The sequence below is a fragment of the Alexandromys fortis genome, unplaced genomic scaffold, assembly GCF_014885135.2.
Source record: "Alexandromys fortis isolate MF-2015 unplaced genomic scaffold, M_Fortis_MF-2015_v1.1 scaffold_2_1_26212458, whole genome shotgun sequence".
Lineage (NCBI taxonomy): Eukaryota > Metazoa > Chordata > Mammalia > Rodentia > Cricetidae > Alexandromys > Alexandromys fortis.
The window spans coordinates 9,727,388-9,747,435 of record NW_026067930.1 but is presented as its reverse complement, the minus strand read 5'-3'; the positions used below and the strand labels follow the sequence as shown (position 1 = coordinate 9,747,435).

At 44.9% G+C, this 20,048-nt stretch overlaps 1 protein-coding gene across 1 annotated transcript in view; it reads right to left on the bottom strand.

Moving 5' to 3' along the window:
* The window catches only part of Oc90 (otoconin 90), a 27,760-nt gene extending 9,245 nt beyond the window's left edge, over nucleotides 1-18,515 (bottom strand). The window contains exons 1-9 of the mRNA XM_050145195.1: nucleotides 18,455-18,515; nucleotides 12,101-12,163; nucleotides 11,179-11,235; nucleotides 8,274-8,448; nucleotides 5,193-5,305; nucleotides 2,458-2,586; nucleotides 2,269-2,310; nucleotides 1,700-1,750; nucleotides 1,174-1,221 (exon numbers count right to left, since the gene is read on the bottom strand). Of these exons, the coding sequence (XP_050001152.1) occupies nucleotides 1,174-1,221; nucleotides 1,700-1,750; nucleotides 2,269-2,310; nucleotides 2,458-2,586; nucleotides 5,193-5,305; nucleotides 8,274-8,448; nucleotides 11,179-11,235; nucleotides 12,101-12,163; nucleotides 18,455-18,500 (724 nt within the window). The 5' untranslated portion in view covers nucleotides 18,501-18,515. The remainder of the gene's footprint in view (nucleotides 1-1,173; nucleotides 1,222-1,699; nucleotides 1,751-2,268; nucleotides 2,311-2,457; nucleotides 2,587-5,192; nucleotides 5,306-8,273; nucleotides 8,449-11,178; nucleotides 11,236-12,100; nucleotides 12,164-18,454) is intronic.
* Nucleotides 18,516-20,048: the final 1,533 nt, after the last annotated feature.

Genomic DNA, 20,048 nt, shown 5'->3' with positions numbered 1-20,048 from the left:
AAGAAGAAGAAGAAGAAGAAGAAGAAGAAGAAGAAGAAGAAGAAGAAGAAGAAGAAGAAGAAGAAGAAGAAGAAGAAGAAGAAGAAGAAGAAGAAATGTGTTTAAACAGAGCAGCAATTCCTGAGTGGTGGAATTGTTGCTTTGGCCATGGTTTTTTAGCGAAGTGAGTCCTTAACTCTTATAAAGTTCCTACTGTGTCCAGATGATATGAAAACAAGGGCTTTGTTCTCCTGACATACTTAATGGCAGCTCACAAGTCAGTGTGTCCTGCTCACTCTCTCACAGAGATGAGAAAACAGGCATCCAGGAGAGTTAAGACACTTCTCTAAAGTTATGAAGTTAGGTAGACATAGGATGCAAAGCCAAGTCAGGTTGAGACTCGGGCACTATGCTAAGTTCTTACATTTCACTTCCCACTGTACCATAATGAAGAGAGATGGTGACTGTACCAGTCTCAGGAAAGGGTTACCACTGACTTCAACTTAACGTATTCATGGGTCAAGACAAGGCAGTGTTGTATAAAACTCAGGCTTTTGAAGCTGACTGATGTGAACACAGTTGCCACATCAAAGGATCGTCTGGACTATCCTCGGCTGTGGCTGCCTGCTCTTATCAAAGCAAAGCCTACCAGCTCAGACCCAAGGAGTTCTGAACTGATACATTCCAGGTGAGTGATCCCACCCTCAGTGCTTCTCTTTCACGGGATAATAACAGGACTCCCAGGAAAAAGGAGAATCTGGAGCATGGGTCTAATACCTGCACACTGGAGACCTTCAGTGATGGTCCTACAATTGGGATCTACGCACTTAACCATTCTTGGTAACTAGCAAATAATTACTGTCAGTTGCTTACACTCCTTAATAAATTCATGTTAATTACCATGAGCATGTCCGGTTAAGTCAGGCTCACCAACTGAAATTTGGCCTAGATAGTTTTAGGTTTGATGGTCATGGTTGCATTGAATTCAGAGGTGAGGCCAGGTCACTATGTTTTTCTCCCTGAATGTCATAAAATGTAAGATTCCTGTGCCTCAGTGTCCTACATATTCTGTAAATGGGCACTGCACTTCCCCTGGGGCCCTGTTCAGTTGTAGCCCCTGGAAAAGAGCACTTGTATTTAGGTAGCATCTCCACCCTGCCCAGCACTGCCCTCTTGGGTGTTCCTTCTGCTTACTTGTCCTGGAGAGTGTTGTCAGTCTGTCGGCTCTCATCTCACCAGCCACTGTAGAAAGAAGACAACACTGTATCATGGACCAGGCTAAGCACCAGAGCCAATCCCATGATCAGGGAAACAGACTGGGAGTAAGGGTGAAGGGAAGGGGAAATCACGGGTTCTCGGAAGGAGGGCTCTGTAAGGCGAAGACACCAAGATCCAGGCACGCATTTAGTATGCCCAATAAATATGGATTTTAGAGGAGTGATACATAATATCCTGGCATATGGATATCCCAGGCAAGATTTGGAGGGCTCATTGAAACATATGTGCTGCTCATCTGGACAAGTTTCAGCATTGTGCTTCTGATCCTCCAGAGATGAAGACAGAGAGGCAAAAGAAAGCTGAAGGAGTAAAAGGTCCCTCGCTCAGGAAGGATGGGGGCCTCTGGAGTTACTCAGTTCCATAATAAAGCAGACAGGATGTCATCGAACCAGTATGGAGCAGTGCAGATGAGACAAGGGTGCTTGGGTCACATTACACTTACCTTCTCCTGAGAGGGCTATCTGACTGGTGTCTGTGGGCTTCTCTGGAACCCCTGGGAAAAGAGAGCCTCCAACAGCACTGGCACCTCAATATGCCTCTCCAAATAAAACCTCGGGAGCTCTAAGATGAGCAGGCAGGGTACTGTGCCTTCTTAAGCTCTGGGAAGGTAAGGAGGACATGGAAGGAAGAAGGAGCCTGGTCCATCCCAGGGAGGCTCCGGTAGCCAAGAACACTTAAGAGTGGGAACCTAATTTATCTGAGCTTAAAAGGCTACCCCAGTCCTTAGAGCTTAGAGGCTACCAGACCTCTGACTACACAGAGAGAAAGAACTTGGGATCTACACTCTTGTTGTATTAAATTCGCATCCATCCACTAGCAGGGGTAGGGTTGGCACTAGGACCTTTCCATACTGGATATTTGTACTGGTCTCCTAGCAAAGGGAGGCAGAGTCAGTGTCAACAATGGCTTCAGTCTCTGGGAGTCAGGCCATTGGTGGAGGTGCCTGTGCCCGCCGCTACCATCGTAGGTCTTCTATAGTTCAGGAAGAACCAGCTATGTCGGGAACTTTACCTCTAGATGGCAGTGTCACTGGGGTTTTCGTATTAGTTGTCTCTGCAAGGAAACACACAGGGAGGCATATAGAGAGGGTGGCAGGGCTGTACTTAACATTTGAAGACACCCAGCGATACGTGGTCCCATTGCAGCTCCTGCCCCCAGCTCAGCCCCACCCACTGTAGGACTCAGTCCCCGTTGGCCCACCTGGAGTTTGAGCCAGGCAGAAGGAAGCATCCAGAAGATTCAGGGAAGAGTTGATACCAGACCGAGCCAAGCACTCCACAGCAACCTTGTCACAGGTACACAGTAGGCGCTCGCATGGATCCTCAGACTCTGTGCATACAGCAAGGACAGAACAAGGTAGAAAGATCAAACTTGGAATCCCAGGGGGCAATGGTGGTCCCACAGGGCTCCTGATCTACCCTGTCAAAACTTGCTCCCCCGGCAATTTTCTAACGATGATGTCACCTCTTTGGTTTAGTGGAAGCCACCTGGGAGTCCTCCACACACTATGCATCTCACGTGCCTACCACACTAGGCTGTTGTACCAGCTCCACCTGTATCCACTTTGGGAGCTGCCCACATCCCTACATACTCGCTGTCACCATTTCCTGCCCACTCTTGCCAGTGCACCCTCCCCCCGTGACTCTTCCCATTTCTGTCATGAAAGATCCAGAATAGTTAAAGGGCTAGGGTGGGATGAGGAGGGTATCTCAGTGGTAGAGAGCACATATCTAGCACATGAGAGGCCCTGGGTTCCATCCTTAGGGCTACAAGATATAAAAATAAAACACTTTAATCGAAGCACGACTGTTGGTTCAGAACCCCTCACTGACTTCTCAGGGTCACTTAGAAAGTATTACATGACTATCCTTGCCTACTACCCCCAGTTCTCCTTGGACGTCATCTTTTTCCACACATCTTAAAACTCGTTTATGTTCCCCATTCCACACAGGACACCTCAAGTCTGTCCATGTTCTGCTTGATCACTCTTCTCTGCACAGCCATTAGGACTGTTTACCACTTCTATCTTTACTCAGAGAAGCTTTAAAAGCCCTTCCTGTTAATAGAGTACCACCAGCCCACTCTGTACCATCGCCCTGATCTTGTTTCTGCCACGATTCCTGTCACCACCAAAAATAGCTGCAGTGTTCAGCTACCACGGTTTGAATGTGAAGTGACTCCCACGAGCTCGTTTGTGTGTTTAATCACTTGGTCCCCAGGTGATGGCATTGTTTGAGGAGACTGTGGAACATTTAGAAGGGAGAGCCTTGCTAGAGGACGTGGATCGCTAGTTAGAAGGTCATCGAGGGTCTGTTGGGGACCACCATCCTCCAGGAATGGCATGGAGGTGTCCATCTTGAAATGAGAGCAACTGTGCTAATCCACACAAGATCCTCTCAAGATTAGACTCATCACATTGTCCCAGAAAGAGAAGGAAGGGTTCTTGAAGCAGCGAATAAGGATGTTATAAGAGACCCTGTCTCTATGCACAGAAGCAGTTACAATACAGAAGCCATTAAGAGTTGAACCTGTAAACCCCAATTAAACCCACCGGTTCACCAATTAGACTTAAATGGATTTATTCTTGGGTCTGTTGTTGCTGCCCTTCAGGGGTGAACAGATCTTTATCCACACACGTTCCAGCCCCAATTAATGCAATAAGATAATAGCCTGACCCTGCCTCTAGCCTGAGTGCCTTGCTTTCAGACTGAGGCCATACCAACCAGCTGCTCTGTTCCCCTGACGCCCTGGCCAGGAGCCAACTTAAACCTTTCTAAGTTGCTCCTATCAGATACTCTATCAAGAGCATGATGCACTTGTAATAACTATTAACCAGTAACTAACGCACTGACCATACAGAGAACAGTCCCAAAGGTCACAATAACCACCACCCCCCCATACACACACACATACGTGGATGCAGTGGTCTCACACGGGGAGATACTCAGCATCTGTTTGCTGAGTGCACAGATGAATACCCTTTTCCATGTCCACTGGCTTCTCCCCCACTGCTTCCTCAGTGTCTCCCTCTATTTTCTGTTAAAGTTCCAGGCTTTATCAGACTTAGTACCTGGACTTGGAAGTTACTGGAGCATTAGTTCAAAGCCTGGCTGTGCAGCTGAGCACCTCCGTGACTTTAGCTGGGTTGTTTCATCTCTCAGAACTTTCCTTCTCTTGTTTGAAAACTGAGAACACTGGAGTCCAGCTAACAGGTTGTTGGGACAGAAGGTCCGATTTGCTGAGCATGGAGACCAAAGTCGGCAGCAGTCATGCAGGAGACGGTCACAATCTAGCACCTCATCAAGCTATACTCTTTCATCCTTCTATGCTTTTGCCTAGTCATCTTCTTCCAGGACTACCCAGACATGTCAAATGATATTCCTAGAGTCACAGGGTAGACAAGGTGCTTAGGCAGAAAGGTGAGCTTACCTACTTGACTGTTAGAAAGAGCAGCCTCCCTGACCTTGACTACTCACCTCTACGTCTATTTCCACACATGACAAAGAGTTCTTACTACACCAGTTACTGTGGTAACCATTTCTCAAGCAGGCTTAATTTAATTCCCATAACATCTCTTTGAAGGAGGTCTTCCTCCTCCCCATTGTGTGGTTAAGAAGCTAAGGAATCATTCCATTGTTACAAGGCACATAAATAGCAAACTATTTGCCAAGTGCAAGCTTCTACAGTCACCACAAGTATAAATAAATTATAAATCAGAAGTATAAATAAATTATAAATCAGATGATATTCCAATAAAACATTGCTTCAGTAATAAAAAACATTCATTGCACATTAACTATGTGTGAATCACAAACTCATCAATCGTCTAAGTACAAACAATGACACTGCTAATGGCCTTGGCAGTGTTAGTGGGTCCTACATGGACCACAAGGGTCCTTTCATGCCTCTGCTCAAGGAGGGCCGAAAATGCTCACCACATGTGATCTGTTTGTTGATGCAGTCCACATCTGCACTGAGCTTGGCAGGGTCCTGGACACAGTCCATCTCAATGGCCTCCTCATAGCACCTACGATGCTGGAAGCAGCAGCTGCGGCAGGCCAGGCAGGATCAAGATAGACCATGGTTAGGGCAGAGGCAGGCAAGCAGTCCAGGATCATCCTGATGCCTGGAGGTACCCAGTAGTGATCTATTGCAACACACACACACACACACACACACACACACACACACACACACCATGCCACCTGATCTATCTTACATGTTTTGGATGGAAGCGAACATCACCCCTGCCCGACATGCAGCTTCTGTGGCCAGCCACACAGCCTAATTTCAGATGGAGGACATGGTGTGAAAAGAAACAGTAAAGGTGGTCCTTGTCTGGGCACTGTCTTTGGATGCTACCTTTGTTGTTGTCAGCACATTCTACACCTATCTGAGTCAACGTTAATAGCAGCAGCAGTCTCTCTCCTTCTGCCTGGATCGTTCTACTTGGCCTCACATAGGAGCTGGCTTCTCTGAGGGAATCCTGACTCTATTACTCACTTAGGATAGCCAGTGATGACAAAGTCAAGACGATTTTGTAGCGCCCACATCCCAAAGAAAAGACACCAACACTGGAAGTCAGGTATGCAACTGCTTATCTCTAATTCCTGCACTGGAGAGGCAGGAAGATCACACGTTTAAGGCCACGCTCGGTTGTATAAGAAACTGTGCTGCAAGAAAGAGGAAGAGGGTGAGAGGGAAGAGAGGAATAGGGGGGGGAGAGAAGAAGAAAAGAGGGATATGATAATGAGGAGGAGGAGACGTGGTAGATTAACCTTCAAATGATTGGGGTTAAGGTGAGAGAGACTCCAGCAGCTATCCAGAAAGCAGAAAGAAGTAGGTCATCACACAGTGAGCCAGAGGGCCCTTCACTTTTTGTATGTGGATCTCTGTGTGAGATGCACTTGGTCTCGTCCAGGTGGTTTTTAATTTCAGGGTGAGACTGTCACTAGCAGGTTAGTGGGCTCTCACAATGAGGACGGGGTCAGCTGAGAACATTGCAACAAACAAAACATATAAAAGTTAGATGACCTTGGATACATTTTTTTTTCCGTCCCACCTAAGGAAGATTCCCCGGATTTAAGAAAACATCTATTTCAATAAACAGTAGCAGACATTGTTGCAAAGCTAGTGTGCAAGTTCAAGGAGGAAATAATCTATCTATCTATCTGTCTTCCAGAGGGTTTGGAAACCCCGTTGACCAAAATGTATAAACTGAAATTAGATTGAGCCCACCATTGCACCAGTGTGGAGACACAGGTCCTTTGAGAATTCTTTCTGGGTGGGAGACAGTGATGAATGACTCCTTCATTTATTTGCTTTCTAGGTTTCTCGGGTGTTCTAAGAATTAAGAGAAAAAGGCATAGGGGACTTGCCGTGAAAATTTGTCCTCAGAAACAGCCCTGGCCTCACAGACCCTGAGTAATCAGCCCTTTTCAGACTCTGCACCGATTATCTGACCCTGGTCCCTAAAAATGGAAAACTAGCCCTGATGTCCAAAGGCAACTTATATCCTCTCCTGTAGGTTTGAAAGTGGGGATAATTGTCTGTTTAATTGCAAAGCTATTATTCTTTGTCAGCCTAGAATATATCCTTTTCAACTCATCTGTTTTCAAGCTCTGAAAAGGAGTTGGGGGCTGATCACCTCCTCAGTCAGTCACTAGTACTGAGAGCACAAAGAAAGGGCATGGTTCCCTCTCTGCTCAGAGGACAATGAGTGGAATCTAGAGACAGACACTGTGTGCACACTTGCCTGTGTAGCAGAAGTAAGAAAGAGAATATCAGAGGTTTGAAAAGTGAACCCGAGGACAGATGAAGAGGACATCCTTTACGGAGAAATGCCAGGGACAGTGTGAACTGCCTAATATGGAGATTCCATAGAGATTCTTTCCTACCTCCCCTGAACCTACACAGATGAGAGAATGCACATGTCTCATGGCACTGGGTTTGGGGCACAGGATGACGCCAATGGCATAGGGTATTAATCTTAGAGTTGAGATTCAGATTCAATATTCTAGGTTTGAACGTTTTCTGTTGCTGATGCTGTTGCTATGGTTACAGCCACTGTTACTGCTGCATTAGCCTAGTTCTTTCTGTGTTGTGGCTATTGCTACTATTACTCTGGTATTATTACTGTCAATATGGATCCTATTGCATCTACCTTTCTACAGCCATTGCTACTCCCATTTCTACTATAACTATTCCTATGAGCCCAGTCTTTGTTCCGCAGTTACTGATACTCTTGAACTTCATAACAAGGTACACTCACAATGCCTTCAACTTCTACGTCAGTAAGAAGCAGAGAACAAAAATTGCTAAGTTATGAGTTAAGGTAAAAGTCCTTGAATTTGAACACACAGCAACAGCTTTCCCAAGTCAATCAATAACTTAGTTGGCCCTCCTATCCCTATACCTCTTGACCACACCCTGGATTAAGCTTGTTTAATGTTTTAGGTTTACAATGTCATTACCAGTCTTGCTACTTTGTTTCAGTGTGCACTCTCCTTGCCCATAGGAATGAAGCATATCTTCAGTTGCCATGCACATTTTCTTGTTTTCCACACGTAGGCATGAGTAGTGTTGTGGTTATCTTAAGTTTAACATCATGGGTTGTTATTGTTCTTTTTACTGCTGGTTGAATGGCAACCTCTGTAATTGCTTTTCCTCTCATAGGCAGAATTGCACTGGATAAAGCTGGTCTCCACCTACATGTATCCTGAGTTGATAGGGCTAGGTTGGACTTCAAGAATCTGCATTATAGCAAGGACCTTAGTGGTTTTAATGCAGGGAGCCCCATCTTGCCCACACTTTAGTTTTACCATGACAGAGCCTCATGGTAACTACCTAAAACCACAACACTAGTTACATCACACTGTGAAGACGTGGGTGCCAGTTACCTTCCAGTAGGTAACAGAATTATATCCCCCCCCCCCGAGTCTCTTCTTCCAGGTCTTTATTTGTTCCAGCCAAGGTGTCACTAGGCTGCAACGAGCTCACCCGTGGTTCCTACTCACCTATCAGACTCATCCACAGGCAGCCCTTCCATCTCAAACCTGCAGGCACAGCCATAGTCTTCGAAGTCGCGGGGGCAGAGGCCAGTCACACACCTCATACTGTTCACAAACTGGAGCAGCAGAGGAAAGTTGGTGAAGACAGCCTGCAGCCAGGTGAAGTGTGAGCCTAGGCAGTCTGTGGGTGGGGAAAGCAGGTCCTGGTGGATGCTGGGAACTCGAGTAGAGGAGGAGCTCTGTCCCCTGGCTGACAGGATGTCATGAGCGTAGCCACTGCCTGCTGTGCAGTGGGTTCAAAGCAGGTAGAAGCCCCAGTCACATTGGACACACCCACCTGAGAGATGCTGGCCTCTTCCTCATTAAGAAAACTGGAAAGTTCTCAAAAAGATAAGCCTGTTCTGTAAGTTTCTGAATGAATTTCACTATTATTCTCAGCTGGTCACTATAACTCTGTGTCTTCATGCCCATGTCTGGATCCTCAGGCCATCCCCCAGATTTGGTGGAAAAAGACTTAAGAGGGAGTCTGTCAAAGACTTCAGAAAATATTTGCTTCCTAATGCAGAAATGAACACTCAAGAAGATCCATTTGGGGCTGGGGTGATGGCCCAGCTTTTAAAGTGTTTGCACCCTCAGAATCCACATAAATGTCAGGTGGGTGTGGCAACTCCCAGTAATTCCAGCCGCAGAAGGCAGAGCCAGTAGGTCCCTAGAGCAAGCTGCCTCGTAAGACTGGCCTTATTGGTGAGCTCTGGACTTAAATCTAAGCACATTTCCCTGAGTCAAAGAACAAGATAGGGAGCAATTGAGGAAGAACTCAGACACTGACGTTGGGCCTCCACAGGCATATGCATACACGTGATTTAAACACAGATACAACCCAAGGCTTGCCAATGTATACACATGTGAACACCGCAAGCACACATAAAAAAAAAAGAAAAGACCATCTTTTTGAGCTATACTTTTTCTCCTTCCTTGAATGTGGGTATGCTGGCTAGAACTACAGCAGCTACATTGCAACCACGAGGCCCCAAGCCTAAAGTTGGGAAAAGCCAGTATGTCCTGGGAGGCCAGCGATGGAACAAGATAGAACAAACCTGCAGGACTCTGCTGCTGTACACGGCTACTGCACCCATCCTGGTACCTTCAGACTATCTGCTGTGTGAGATAGATATATTTAAGACACGCCTTTATGATCTGTGAAATTATTAGTTTGCAGACTGCATCTCCAGTGGCATGGTAATGAGACCATAAATGACAAATAAATGACAAGCCAGTGTAGAAAAGAAAGGCGTGTAGACCCACAGCCATTGGGCATCCACTCTGCACCAGAAACTGCACTAGATATTCCCAGTACCACAATGGTTCAGATTGGTCATGTGCGTGATACATTGCAGAGCTTTTGTTTTTAATGCTAAATGTCACAGAAATCCTGCCAGGTAGGCATTGTTCTGTTGCCCTCAAATGTCAGAGACGTGTCCAAGGCAGCATCTGATGGTCTACTCTCGAGCATACGGCACAAGAACTGTTAAGAAAAACACTACTTGCTTCTACTCTTAACTTCAGGTTTTGCTTCGCCAGCCTCTGCTTTTCTGGTGAGAGGTCTGTTCCTCGCTGAAGGAGGTGACTGTCACTCAGAGTGCACAGGACTACAGGAGGAACTGATGGGATAGAGACGTGGTCTGTAAGCACCAGGCTCACTTTCCTGTCCTGGTTTCCTCTTACCTCATTCAAACTTCCCTTCTTTTCTCACGTTTTGTTCCCACGAGGTCGCACCCGTAAGTGAAGAATGATTCAATGTCGTTGAAAAAGCTTTCTTAAATTGATATGTACAGGAATGCTTATATAGATGTGCATTCTCGTTCAAAGACCTCTAGGGTAGCTACTCTGAGTCATAGGCACCATGCTCAGCCTCTTCTAATCAAACAGCAGGTTCCAGCGACTTTGCCAATATCAGTATATATAACACTATTTGATTGGCAGTGTCCATATTTGATAGTAGCAACCCTCATAGTATCCCAATAGTTGTATACTTGATGTGAAACACACATGGATTGCTTGACAATCTTTCAAATATTGAAGGTTCCCATGTACTTGTTTGTTGGGGGAGACAAAACTAAACCATAATGGTATAAGGGATTAAGGTCTAGGCATGAAGAACGTCTCCCTTTTAGCTTTGAAGTCTTGAGCAACCCACTTAACTCCCATGGGCTCAGCATCCTCGCTTATGTAACAGCGATACCATGCTCTTCTCAGAAGTTCTGTAGTTAGGACATGGAAGTAAAGAAAATGAAGGCATATAGTGACAACAGCACTACCTTCTTAGTAGTCCAAATACATGCTGGCAGTTGGCCGAGGAGGGCAGGGAGATCAGAGGCAGAGAACAAGACCCTCGTGGTTTCTTCTACCTTCCTACACCCACTCCATCCTGACACTCAATGGATGAAAGGAATTTCATGTTGTGGAATATTTGTTGAATGATGCAAAGATGTGTTGCATTTGTTTATGTTGCAGAATATCTGTTTAATTATGTAAAGATGTGCTACCTGCCTAAAGTACCTGATTGGTCTAATAAAAAGCTGAATGGTCAATAATGAGGGAGAATAGACAGGACTTCTGGGCAGGAAGAGTAAGTAAGAGGAGGAACTCGGCCTCAGAGAAGAAAGAAAAAGAAACACCAGGGAGATGCCAGGGGCCAGCCAACCAGACACAGAGGAAGTAGGGAAGTAGTAAATATAGAATGAAAGAAAGATTAAAAAGCCCCAAGGCAAACAAAATGTAGATAAATAAATAAATTAATTAAGTTAAAGGGGCTAGTGGGACATGCCTAAGCTAAGGCCGAACAGTCATAATTAATAATAAGTCTCCATGTCTTTATTTGAGAGTTGGTTGGTGACCCAAATTCACTTACCAAAAATTTCAGCCACACTTTCCACATTTTTAAACACGCCATTGAAAAACGTGATATCTAAATGGAGGGAAGACAAACATGAATTAAGGAGTCCTGGTTTGGCCTCTGTTTCTCTTCCTATCCAGAGACGGCAAACCTTTTATCTTCTTCTAAGAACAAATTTGACCTTAAGCTAACTGTCTGGCAACAGCGGTTACCATGGAAACCAATACAGAAGAAAGCTGAGCAATATTCCTAGGCAACATTGTTCAGTTATTAAAAACAAAGAGCAACAACTTCTGGGTGGTACAGCATGTTTAAACTGAGAGGCGCTATGGAGGAGAAATGTATGGCACCAAGTCACTGTGCCTGTGGACATACTATTTAGGGTCTCCAGTAGGGAAATGTACTGAGAGTTATCTCAGTAACAGGGACCCAGTGTCCTCTTCCCCACAGAACAATCATTGGACCAGAACTCTGCGATGTGTCTTCCGTCTCTTTCTTACCATCAAGCCTAGCGAGCATTTTTAAGCTAGTTTTCTTTTTTGAGATTATAATTACATAATTGCTCTCTTCCCTCTCCTCCTTCCTTGTTCTCTTTCAAATCCAAGGCAACTTTTTTTCATTAGTTGACACACACAAGCACTGTGTCATAACACTAAGATTTAGCCCCCACATTAACCCTCAGCGTTAGCACATTTACTTTCTTTCCTGGTTCCCTGTTACCACTGAAACCTGGCTCAAGTGAGAGATTTCTAGAGCAAGAGACATCAGGAGAGAGGCTGGAGAGATGCTTTGGGGTACCACCTGTGTGACTCCCTGCAGATGCTAAATCAGTTAGGATGCTAGGGTATGTTCTATGTTCAGAAGGGTTTTCTCTGCCAATATCCTAAACAACCTTTTTTTTTTCTTAGATTCTGGGCAAAGGTCAAAGGATTCTTACTGATATTTTTCGACAGTCCTGGAGGAAATTCCTGGGGATTTGGGGTGTCCAGAGCATGGCCCCCTGCAAGTAAGTCAGAGATAAAGAGAACAAAGTTAGCACAAGCATCTACTGCTTCTCCCTGGGCTAAGGCTGAGGAGATTATCAATTAGGAAGACAATGAGGATACCCCCAAATTCAATCCCACACAGGTTTTTATAATACAGGGGCTGCACTCAACCTAGGTGGATCTCAGGAAATAAAGAAGTGTCATGGCTACCCCTGGTATTTCCTAGCGATTTCCCTTAGCAGTGGCATTCTGATAAGGAAGGAAGAGACCTGGTCATTGGTTAATTGTCCTTACATGATAGGCTACAGTGTTATTTAGACTGATAGTTGTTTGGAGAATTTTTGAGATAAAGTACCAGCAGAAAGACGTGGAGGCATGGAAGAGACATCAGCTCATGAGGATCTCATAATTAAGACCAAGCTATCCCCTGACTATTAGTATCCAAATTTCTTTGGTACAGAGACAGCAAACATTTTGATCAAACCGAGCTGATTTAAGACTGGCCCAGTTTTCAGCTGATTTTGAAAACATCATATCATAGCCTTACCTTGAACCATGCTACCTAGAGGTATAACAGTATGAAGTGGGCACCATCTTATGCATCCCAACATGGAAGAAACGTGAAGAACCTAGATTAGAAAGCTGGAGTATGATTGGCCAGAAACCCATCTTCTGAAAGTTCCTGTTCCAATTTTACCTCAGAGATATAAAGCATATGAGCTACCTGATGCTAGCTAGCATGAGATTAAAAACATGTGTGCATGTGTGGTACCTGTGTGGGGCTATGTGCAAGCGAATACAGGTGCCCACAGAACCAGGAGGCATCGGATGCCCTGGAGTTGGAGTTACAGATAATTGTGAAGCAGCAGATATAGGTATTGAGAACAGAGAGCAGAATTCAGGTCCTCTGCACGAGCACTATATTCTCTTTCTCCATATTTCAATATTTCTTAATCTTTAAGTATTTCATACTTTTAACTGCCGAGCCATCTCTTTAGTCTCTGTCACATCTTTGTCTTTCTTCAAGTTGACAGTGATGCAGTGAGGCCTGCCAGTTTGTCACTGTTTGGAAACCCCATTCGTCTGAAAGCTGTAAGACTCAACCCTCAGAGAAGCATGGGAGATTCAGTCTGTTCAGGGGATACCCTGGCTGACCCTTTGCTTGATTCTTGTTTGGATCCCTGCATAAACCAGAAAAGGCTTCCTAGATTTCCCAACCGTACATGATTGGCGCTGGGATTTGGGATGTGTTAGGTGCATAGAGGGGATTATCTTGAGCACATAAGATGTTTAAGCAGTATCCCATTGAATGACAGCTGTACCCAGCTAGTAGTACTGTGTGTGTGTGTGTGTGTGTGTGTGTGTGTGTGTGTGTAAACGTATTACCAACAAAAGAGCAAGACTCTCTCTCTCTCTTCTCTGGCAGTGCTGCAGATCAAACCCTCACACCTCTGAAAAGCTACTACACCACTAAGCTGCATCCCCAGTCCTGCCCCTTTCCACCCCTTTTCTTTCAAGATTGCCTAAATTGCGCCCACAATGCCTCTCTTTCAGCATTCCTTTTGTATAGGGGGGAACCACCATGCCCAACTGGCCCTCTTCTCCTGATAACCCTTGACCAAGATTTGAGGGCTGCTGATTGTCTTCTAATTTAGAGTCTTAAAAGCCTGGCTGAGAGGGTGACTGGTGATTGTTCTGAGTCAGCGGTCCTGTGTCTTTAGACACATTTTACCCTCCCTAGCCTGCCTATTTTTCCCCTTTAAGGACAGAACGGGAGCTAGAGAATTTCCAAGGACTTTTCCAGATCAGAGGTCATTGACCTCAAGTTTCTGCCTGTTCCTTTGATGACACCTGCTGATGGGGCTGTGAGTGGACTGCACATGTGCGTGTCTGGGAGCTATAGGCACCAGCAGAGCATCTGTCTTCTAGGCTGGATGAGTGGTTTCCATGGAGAGCAGATTCCTTCCTGTCTGGGACTGATGGCGTTTGGGCGTGGGCAGGACCCTGCGTAACACAGACTTGAGGGGCAGGAGAGATGCTCAGGGCTTCCTTTCCATTAAAGTCCTCCTCCTGGACCTTGAGCAAATTCCTCAGCACAGAAGCATTTGGCACAACTGCCAAACCTGCTGCTCACTCCTGCCGAGACTGTGGAGCGCTGACGACAATTGCTGACATCTTTCCTGTGTCTTCTGCGCAAGTAGAGAGGCCTTCCTCCCCAGGGAGCAGGAAATAGCTACTTCCCAGACAGGTTAGTCAGGTTTGTGACCCTCCTCCAACCCACCCGCGTAGCTTTAAGGATCTTGACACCCACACAATTGCGCCACCAACTTTAAAAACCCTCCTAAGATGTTAGACTATTTGTCCTAGACACTGATTTAGATCATGAAGGAAGTGCAGCCAGAGATAGGGGCAGGTGTTGGGGATTGGGGTAGGAGGGAGGACAAAGGGAGTAGATTAGAGGCAGAACACAATCAATGCTGATTCAGGGGAGCTGAGCAAGAGCGGTCCTGTCAGGAGTAGAGACGATGCTGTGGTTTGTATTGTGTTGTCTGTTTCCATAGGGCTGCAGACTGCATGCTGTCATTACCACTTTATAGACAATACACATGAAGCTGGGCAATGAGGCAACGCTGATCCAGCACACAAAGTTTCTCCATCTGTCCCCTGTCCCATCATGCCCTGCTGTACCCTTTTTTCCCCTGCAGTGCTGAAGCACCAAAGGTCATGTGCTACTTACCTTAGCTTATGCTGTATCTGGACTTGAGCTCCCTGCTCTGGGTTGGTTGTCCTTGTCTTGCTTTATATTTAAATTTGAAATTCACAAAGCCTGACTGAATCCTAACCTGGACTGGGTAACAGCTTACACAGAAAACCTTCCTTCGTTGTGTATCCCCTCCATGTTGGAATAATCTATTTATGACAACTATTTCTGCAGTATCCTAGGGACTTATTGAAAACACGTACAATCATATATCATATATATACAATCAAATTTTGCTGCCAATTTGAACTCTTTGTATAAGAAAACATTCCAATCTTAGACTACTGGTTCAAATTTAAAATAATGTGTTTTGCAATCTCTAGAATACAAACTTGTAAAGCGTCAATAGTTTAGGGAATGAAAAAGATATGTATATGGTATACCAGATATTTGTATATCTTTTAAAAAACTTCTCTATTCCCCCAAGTACATATATTCAAAGATATATTGAATACATAAATATACATTATATATAAATATATAAAGCATTTAAATATAAACACACATATCTGTGTGATGGATGTTATGTATGTGAGGAGAACACACAGGCCCCAGTATATTTGTTGTTGAATGAATGAATGAATGAATGAATATACAACAACTGAACCACACATTTAATGGATTTTTTTTAAGACAGTTTCTCTGAGTAGCCCTGGCTGTCCTTGAACACAGAGATCCACCTGTTTCTGCCTCCCAAGTGCTGTAATTAAAGTATGCGCCACCACTGCCCAGCTGGTGGCTCTTTATTTGGGGGAGGGAATAGAGAACTTTTTCTAGAAGAAAGGTTTATTTTTCCTATGTGAATATTTGCCTTTATATGCACTGCATATGCGTAGAGCCCACGAAGATCAGAGAGGGCAACTGGATTCTCTGGAGCTGGAGTTACAGACGGTTGTGAATCACTGTATCAGAAGAGCAACCAGTGCTCTTAACCACGGAGCTGTCTCTCCAGCCCTCTAATCTATACCTTAAATCAGTTTTCCTCAGGTACTTTCCCACAGTAATGGAAAACTAACACGGAAAAATAAGCTGCTTTGAAATTTTACTTCAGTGACCTCAGGGGCAGACACAGATGGCATCTCTTGGAAAGAGGCAGCTCAGCTTCTTGAGGGTCTTGTGGTATCTGTTCTCCCCATTTTTCCTCATCCCTCACACTCCCTATAGCTTCTTCCAGCCTGAGAATGTGAAGGCAGGAATACTACCCTAGGCCACGTTCCCTGGGACACAGGACTCCTCAGGTGGACTCCACCTAGATGGCATTGCCCGAGTCTCTTCAGACCAAGCTGCAGCCCAGAATATACGCACTGCTCCCCACTCTCCTTTGCTGCAGAGCTGGCCTTCCCTGCTTATGGCTCCACTCCTTGTGGGTGTTTCTTCGGAAGAAACATTTGCGCCCTTGGTAAGGCCTTAGCCTCTGTTTCTCAGGAGACATAGACTAATACATATTTCTCAGTTTTCTAGGCAGAAGCCTCTGAAACGTCTCTTTGCCCTCCAGGATCCAGCAAGCTGGTTGGATATCTCAGTGGTGGCCAGACCCTGTAAAACTGGGATTCTGGATAGAACACATTCAAATCCACACACCCACACACAAATTTGTGCATTGACATTTTGAGTTACTATGACCAAATTGTTTTCAAAGTCAAGTATTGTGTTTGAGAGTAAAAAATCTCCTAGGGTAAAGCAAAAATATTAATCAAATGATTCCTCATTATAGATATATCAGTTTTCACTTTATTATTGAAATGTAGCAGTCAAAGAAGAAGGTAAAGGAAAGCAAGAATGACAGAAGATATTTCTTGGCTACAGTTTTATAGGGAAATTATATAAATGGTGCACATAAAAGAACTGTCTTTGAGCAAAAAGAAATTTGCTCCCTAGAAAGAAGAAAGTATTAGCTAACAAACAGAATAAGTTTTTAAAAACCAGGAAGTGAATGAAGAGGAGGGAATGACAGAGTTTTGTTGTTGTTGTTTCTCTCTTTTTATTTTGTTGTTGGTTTGTTTGTTTTTGTTTGTTTAATATTCTTATTTTTATTTTTAAATTTTTATTCTTTCTTTTTAAGTTTTCTTTGGGGGTGCTACAAGGGTAAAGGGCAGACACAGAGGGACTGGGAAATGAGTGGGATTGGGGTGCATGATGTGAAATTTCCAAAGAATCAATAAAAAAATTGCATTTTAAAAAATATGAGAAGAGTCGAATCCTGACAAGAATATTTGATCTGGCAAAGCATATGGAGGGAGGCTGGTGAGTGAACAGCTGGCCAGTTCTGTTCCAGAGGGAAGGCCTGTGTTCGGATGAGGAGCCGGAGTCCTCTCAAATGTTAGTTTGCCATTCCCAACTTTTATGCTTCTGTACCTGATGCAAGCTTATATGTTCCGTCTGCTATCTCGGGTCTTGGCCACATAAGTGACACACATGATCAACAAATGATGCCACTGTCCCTGCTGTTTGAAGAGATCCCCCCGAGGAGTCTCTAAGAGGCAGTGTATAGGTTGGGTGTGTCTCTGAGCACGAGAAGATGAGGAACAAAGAGCAAGGCACCCAGATTAGTGAATGATACCGTGGAGGAAGGAAAGCAATGGGTTTGCATGTGTGAATGAGCAAAAGGTTTGAGTGTCTTCCATTTAGATGGTGTGTAAGGTTGGAAGTATTGGCTCTCGGTGGTGCCTATGCCCACTGAGGTGAAAAGAGCGTTGTCTGTGTTGAGAAGGCCAATGTGCCCCCAAGGAGTTAGCAATTGGGAGGGGTGTAGTGTGCAGTAGCTCACCATCCAAGGAGAAAAACCTGCATTCCCAGATGGAGGGATCTTGCCAATAAGATGCTCGCATTGAGCCCACCTCTCCTCCGTTCTGCACCCCCTTCTAAACTTCTAAGTTCTGGACAGAGTTTTCTTTCTTAATTAGGTTTTTCTACATATAATATTTTTTATCATATTTTCCTTCCCCCCAGATCCTCCCCACATCCCTACCCACAAACTCCATGTTGTTTCTCTCTCTCTCTCTCTCTCTCTCTCTCTCTCTCTCTCTCTCTCTCTCTCTCAAAAAAAAAAAAAAAAAAAAAAAAAAANAAAAAAAAAAAAAAAAAAAAAAAAACAGAAAACAGAAAAACAAATATGTGAAAAAGCCAGTAAGAAAAAATCTGGGGGAAAAAAAAGCACACACAGAAACATGGAACCTGCTTTGCATTGGCTAGCTACTTCTGGACATGGGCCCTGCCCTGGAGTGGCTGATATGCTCATTAACACTAAATTGGAGAAAACCGGTTTTTCCTCTTCTGGCAAAATCAGTTACAAACAGCTTTTTGGTTAAGGGTGGGACTTAATGCCAACTTTCCCTCCTCTGTGCTAGGACTTTATGAACAGGGTTTTTAATAGTTAACATTAATGCTGTAACTTAATACTGATGTTCAAACTCCATCACTCATTAGGCACAGGGATAAAGAGGAGCTAATATGCAAGACAGGTAGATGTTGACAAAGCTTTTCTGCATCTGTGTGACGTTATCAAACGCTAAGCTGGAAATACTGCACCAGTAACGTTACTCACCAACAGAGGGGACCAGCAGCATACAAACCGTGAGCAGCGTGATCATTGTGGAAGAGCAAAGGACACGGTTTGGGCGTAGACTAGAGCAGCTCCCTGGGAGAGAGGCCAGAAGAACATGACAAGGATGCTGTTAAAAATACTGTATAAGACCCACCGAAAGCTTCTCATCCCCCTTTGTGCCAAAGGCCCCAGTTCTGAAAGTATTTCTGTCCCAGCTTCAATACTAACTAGCAATTTTGACATGAAGAGCTAGTGTTCCCTCATGGAAACTCAGCTTACCCAGCAGTAACATGGAAAGTTAGCTGTGTTCTCCCCCAAAGACATGGCAGTGTCTTGTTCCTTCATGCATTTATTCCACATGAATTTACTGAAGACATAGCATGAGGGAGGGAGGGAGGTGGGTTTGAACCCTACCAACACCACTCCAGAGTTAAATAAACCAGGGGACCACATGGGGGCGCTGCCTCCCAACAAATGGTCCTCTCCTGGAGCAGCACTACCTTTTGTCCTTAGTTTTTGAACATTTTGGATTATCTGGTTAAAGTCCTAGGATATTAAGGGTTGCTCTATGGACAAAGGAATAAGGTAGGAACGAGAGTCCTGGAATCCCATCACATTTTCTTGTGTGCAGATCGCCAAGTACTTGATTTCAACAGGCACGCCAACGTCCAACAACAGTATAGTTAACAGGAGAAAGGAGACCAGAGGGGTTTTGAAATACTTTTCCCCCTAGTTATAATTCCCTAAGCAGTGGGAAATGATCGGTTGACTTGTGCTTATTCTGTTTTAGAACCTGATTTTAGGGCATCGTATGAACGATGATACAGCATGATCCAGACTGTATACAGGACTGCTGGATAGGGTTGTAGATATTGTGCGCTGCACAAGGGTGCTTGGCCAACAGGGCATATGGAAGCCTCTAAACTACTAAGCTAGATTCAAGTGTTCCCTCTGCAGGGTTATCAACCTAGGAGAAGAGGCCCTTTCTATGATGGGTTCTTCTAGCTGCAAAGGCGGTGCTCCACACGTTAGCGGTTGTCATGCTGGAGTTACCCTGTCTAGGAACTCAGTTTAGTACAGAGAGCCCGGAGTGAGAAGACCTCGTGGGCTCTAAGGTCACTGTTCTATGAACCTGCCTCTAGCATGGCCCCTTGTGGCTGCAAAATGAATGTGTTTTGAATGCAAGAAAATCCCGATCGGACTAAGCTGTTGTGTGATTTTCCTTCAGCACAATGCTCTGCCTGCAATCATTTAGAACAGATGAGCTCTCAACATCAAACCAGTTCTGCAGACACAGCTCTGCCTGCCTCCCCCTTTTCATGCTGAAGCCATATTGAAATGAATTGGGAGACAAGTCTCCCAAAGAGTTGTGCTAAGCGCTAGGACCTCCACTAGTGTGCAGGAAATGCCTTTCCTGGGGGGCCTGGAGGCCCCCTATTAAGTCAGACTCACAAGAAAGAGGCCACCAGACCCTTGCCAATCCAGTCGTCGTCTAGCGCTTATGGCATCTGATGGGTTACCGTTCCCATTACCCAGGAGAGACGACTGTAATGTGGACTTGGAAAGACCACGCACGGGCAGCATCCAGTCTAAT